The sequence below is a fragment of the Diaphorina citri genome, unplaced genomic scaffold (genome assembly GCF_000475195.1).
Source record: "Diaphorina citri unplaced genomic scaffold, Diaci psyllid genome assembly version 1.1 scaffold6837, whole genome shotgun sequence".
Taxonomy (NCBI): domain Eukaryota; kingdom Metazoa; phylum Arthropoda; class Insecta; order Hemiptera; family Psyllidae; genus Diaphorina; species Diaphorina citri.
In genome coordinates this window covers 1-5,585 of record NW_007384213.1, presented here as the reverse complement: position 1 = coordinate 5,585, position 5,585 = coordinate 1, and the positions used below count along the sequence as shown (strand labels likewise).

Sequence of the window (5,585 nt, the reverse complement as noted above, 5' to 3'; positions counted from 1 at the left end):
TGTCAGTTTATTTTATTAGAAGTGTACTGCATTGAACTAGCCACAATTCTTCCGCCTTTCTTTCGTAAATAAAGTTTTTATGTTTTATTGCTTGATACCTAGACACCTACCTATCAAGTATCCACATGTTGTAAGAACTTTAAATAACTATATTCGACTATTAAGCTACTATACTTAACGCGAGCCCATGATTTGCTTTCAGGGCCATCCGAGGCTGAACATTTATCCATTTGATGAAACCATCTACTCGATGACCTCGAGAGTTCATGTAAAACAAGATAGTTCTATGATGACCAGATCTAGAAGAATATAGGACGCTACCTATCCAACACAGCACCAAGAGACCTATTCCGACCAAACCCAAGGATTGTCACCCCCTGCTATACAGAATTACAGGGTACCTGCAGTACGCTGCTGACCTCATACATTCGAGCAAAGTCTGAACCTATAGCCAAGCAAATGGTCGAAGATACAACGGAAAAGAGTTGTACGAACTGTTGCAAATTCCGAGGACCACAGTTTTAGTTGGCAAATTTACAACGGTTCCAAAAATCGCAATATTCAGACTCCAATACCTTTGATCCCCCTTCATAATCAACGAATCTCACGTTTAGTATTATTTTATTATGTATTTGTCGTTCAAATATCAAAAGCATTTAGCTACAAATCAATAAGTCAGTTAGGTAAAGTACATGCTTGGGTTTATCAACTTTAGATCTCATTCTCACTTACCTATTTTTAGTTCTCATATTTAATTAATTAATCTATTTTATGTGTCTCCCAAGATCCTTTTATTGTAAACTAGGAGACTGGATAAAAAACACTTAACGTAATGTTAAATACTACTTATGTAGGTATAAACTATTTATTGACTTATTCGGAGCAAGCATATACTACGGTATATTTTGTACATAAATAAAATTACATTATTAATTCACAGGTAGCAACATATCACAAGGCAATGAATCAGAATCATTTTGCTAATCACCTCAGTCACTGCTATCAAGTAAGATTTATACTTCAATAGATGAAGCAAGTATAAAACAATGCGTTGATCTCTGCCTAAATATTAGCTTTTTTCTTTAGCATCTTTTGGTATATAAAATAAAAAATAGTAGTGACAAAAATATGACCCTCAACTATCGGCTTACAATCCATACTGCTCAGGTACCAATCTTCTTCTTTTTTTTCAATTAGTTTTTTAAAAACACTAATAAGGTATTGAACCTATTGACTGTGTTTTGAAGGTATGTCAAGTACCAATGGACTTGCTAATGTGAGGTCAACCCGGCCATGGGAGTCTTCCAAAGAAAGTATGGCACTATTGTAAATTTTTATTATTTACAATGGAACGTCTTGACGCATATCGTATCCGCTAAAACTTGAACAAATTGGGGAGAAATGGGACAACCCCGACCATTTCAAAAGAAAAAAAAATTTTTCACCCATATTTTGTGGGGTTTCCCCCCCCCCCCCCCCCCCCTACACTCACGGTAGATGGGGACGGATTAAGTAAGTAAGTCCTCTAACCCATACGCTGGTTTGACAATGTCTTTTTCGAAGTCTATACGGTAATTACTCAGAACTGTCACCTCAGCAGGCACATAGCCAAGGCTATCACTATACTAGCGACCCCTATCGACACCCGCCCTGCACTACTCACTACCTCCGTGTGCACAACATGCGCTGCAATCAGCGGACTCAAACTGAGCTCACTCACAATACGCGGACTAGAATTCGTAATTAGCGTGGCCAACTTTTCCGCTTCGCGAACACACGCCTCGAGTTGTACTTGGGATGGCTCACTGCTCGTAGGTACCAGAAGGATTTCACAATACGCGGACTAGAATTCGTAATTAGCGTGGCCAACTTTTCCGCTTCGCGAACACACGCCTCGAGTTGTACTTGGGATGGCTCGCTGCTCGTAGGTACCAGAAGGATCCCCGCAGACTTTTGTGACAGCTTTCCTTACACTCCAAGTTTGGTGCTTTGTCACAGCAATGGAGATCTGGAAAAAGAGCATATGTTTCCATTTCAATGTGTTTGAAACCAGCCTTCCACTATGTTGGTGCTGAGTCAATATGAGAATATCGGAAAGTAACGCGTAAAAATTTGTAATCGAATTTGCAACAGTCGAAATACAACGGCAAGTTTTTTTTGTCGCTGGTGGGCATCGTCTGTACGGCAACCAAGCGCGTTACCACTGAACCAAATACATCTTCTAATCTACAATGACGAAATTGTTGCTAGTGAGCATTGACCCCCGGATCTTATACATGGTAAGAAAACGCGTTACCAATGGATTAATTGTGTCCCCTAATCTGGACAAAGATAAATCAGGCATGGAACACTCACGTTTGTGATTGTTGACAACGGGCGCCACCTTGTCTTAAAAGGAATTTAATCTTGGACCACCGGTATGCAAGCTTGCTTGACCACAGAGTTTGCTTCCTTCTAATGAATTCTCATCATTAAACAAACACCGAAGAAAATCTAATCAAAAGAGAATATACTAGTACTCACCTATAAAGCACTCTCAACGCGCCCGCACAAATAGGACAGCAAGCGCCAGGCGGTGTAACACCCAAACAGTGCGGTGACACCAGGGGCGGACATTGGATCGCGTCACTGCGGCATTGTATCTCAGCAGCGTTCCCAATGTACCCCAGGGCGGCACAGTTACCCCTATAATCCACGGTTACAGAGGCAGCCATTGCGGCACACTCGGACGCATAGGTATTGCCATCCACACCACACACTAGGCCGGTCCTGTCACAGCCCACCTGAAAACCATAGATATAATCATTACAACATCATTACAATATTTATTATAATTACAATGTCATTAGAATTAGATCATTACAATATTTATATTTGAGGATGGCATAGAAAGATCAGGTGCAGCGTTTAACTGCCGCAGTGATATGTCTGATTCATATTGGAATGTATGATTCTCCTTTAATATGCACTGCAAAAAAGGGGAATACTTTAGGTATTAAGCCTGTGAGAAGTGTGAGAATCGCCTAAACGAACGTAAATATTGGAACGAACTGTAAAGCGTTATAAGGTTTGGTTTTTTTAGGTTTGATAGAGGGTACTGTAACTACTAAGATCTTATCGTTCCGAAATAGAAAAGAGAATGAAGGCAGGATAGGAGAAAGCCAGCCATTCCGAGAACGAACATTATCCGTTCATCCGCCCCAGGCAGGAATCGGATCCGCAGCCTAGCACTTACAGGGCAGACGCTCTACCAACCAAACTAACTAGGCTGGCAGTTCAAATATCTGCATGGTTAAATTATTTCCACTCACCAGACAGGGTCCCTCATAAGCCAGCGTCTTCCCGTAGCGCACCAGATAGCACAAGTTATTGTACTGCACCCCCTCCGTATCACATACAGGCATATAGGCGTGACTGCTACAGGAGTCCCGAGCACTCACACACGTGTACTGCTCACATGGCTTGTGTAGAAGGGAGAGACATACTTGACGCGATGGGAGACAAACTTCGCCCTCACTACATGGGTGAGATTCACACGGGTTCTTACTGGTACATGGGCCGAATTCGAAATCAGAGTCGGAGAGACCGGCACATCTGAAATAGAAACGAGGATTTAATGTTAAGACCCTTTTCCACTTGTTCGGAAAAAAATCGTGCCGTGCGTAGTGGGAACAAATTACATTGCCTAGCTAGAGGGCATTCGGAAAAAATCGGATGGAACTCACGACAAGTGGGCCTTTAGGTAAAACGCTGGAGTAAGAACACCTCCTGCTAATAGAGTCTTCAAAGATGACGGTAACACTAGCAGTGCAATAGTCCTAAACTAAAATGGACGCGGCACATCAGGGATCAGGAAGAGACCGCCTTAACATAATAATAATAATAATAAAATGACGGTAACACTGCGGAAATTACGAATAATACCCTCGCGTCCAAACACTGGTACATCAGATTTTCTATTATGAATTAGTTATTAAACGATAGCGTAGCAACAATAAACTGAAATGATATTGCTTTTTATGGGAACGCTGGAGCGAAGGATAAAAAAGTATTTTATCATTTTACAGGGATTACAGATCCTTGTAGATCACTTATCCTTACGAGGCTTTCCTATTCTGAGAACGTGTACCCACTGTATTGCTGATTCGAGGGTGCACATACTTACTTGGCTAGGCAGGAGTTAGGATAGGTGACCCCGTTTCGGCCACACACAGGGACATGGTGAGGGACGCAATTGCAGGGTAGAGAAGTGAACGCAATCTCTCGGGTTTGCGTCGGGTTGCGGCATTGTTTCTTGGTGCATACGATTTCCCCTGCGTAACAACTGCAGGTGTTGCATTCCATGAGAAACAATGTACCGTGCTCTGTAATCATAGGGTAAATTCCAAAACACATTAGAATCATAGAAAGACAATATCAGAACTGTAGGTAACGGTTTAAATTACGAGTACTATATGTATTGTAAAATCGCCCTACCCAAATTGTTCTTCTTCTTAGCCTTTTCTTGGGCCTTTTGGTCGACGTTTCTTGTTAATCTCTTCCAGGCAGCCCTATTGTGTATCACCAATACACTGGCTTGTGTACCCCTTTGGCTAGGTTGTCCCCCCCGCTTGTTATTGACTAATATTGTTCAGGAGATCGTCTGCTCAAATCAGCGTCAGTAAACGTATGAGTACTCTGGATAATTACGTTGTCGAAATGTACTCACCTATTTTCTTACCACCCAGTACACAAGAGTCTAACGGGAAACAAGGCAGGGGTTGACACTTCTCTATAACTCCATGTGAGGAACACTGGCATATCTTGAGACATCCCTTCTGTCCGTTGGTAAGTGGAATGCGCACATAGGATCCAGCAGGGACCAAATATTGTGACACCTCACCCAACTTGCATCCTGAAACAGAAATCACATATTGAAATGGAGCCAAACTCAGAGGCTTTCCTATTCTGAGGACATGTACTCACTGTTTTGCTCCAGAGCGCAATTACTTACTTGGCTAGGCAGGAGTTAGGATAAGTGACCCCATTTCTGCCACACACAGGGACATGGTGAGGGACGCAATTGCAGGGTAGTGAAGTAAACGCAATCTCTCGGGTTTGTGTTGGATTGCGGCATTGTTTCTTGGTGCATACGATTTCCCCAGCGTAACAACTGCAGGTGTTACATTCCATGAGAAACAGTGTACCGTGCTCTGTAATCATAGATAGGGCGATTTCAAAATATATTGGAATGACAAGATCAGAACTATACCAATCTTCACTGTGTTAGCCAAATTGCTAACTAAACTTACCGAATCGAAATAGAACCTTGTGTGACCAGTTTCGCTAAAAATCGAAAACGAACAAAACCGAATGAAAACGTACGAGTCTGTGTGAAACTAGCCTACGGGTTCCTTTACCCATTGATGTGGAGAAGTATTGTTTACTTGAATGCCCTTACCACACTTTAAAATGACTCTTTTTCACATTGTCAACAAGTATTGTTTGGTATCCAAGCAGGAACGTCTGCATAAATCAGCGTCAGTAAACGTATGAGTACTCTGGATAATTTCGTTGTTGAAATTTACTCACCTATTTTCTTACCA

At 41.9% G+C, this 5,585-nt stretch overlaps 1 protein-coding gene across 1 annotated transcript in view; it reads right to left on the bottom strand.

The window, feature by feature from the left end:
* The window catches only part of LOC103522092 (reversion-inducing cysteine-rich protein with Kazal motifs), a gene marked incomplete at both ends in the record, with an annotated part of 12,264 nt that extends 7,370 nt beyond the window's left edge, over positions 1 to 4,894 (bottom strand). Inside the window, 4 exon segments of the mRNA XM_026832449.1 lie at positions 2,524 to 2,783; positions 3,312 to 3,594; positions 4,166 to 4,364; positions 4,709 to 4,894. Of these exon segments, the coding sequence (XP_026688250.1) occupies positions 2,524 to 2,783; positions 3,312 to 3,594; positions 4,166 to 4,364; positions 4,709 to 4,894 (928 nt within the window).
* Positions 4,895 to 5,585: the final 691 nt, after the last annotated feature.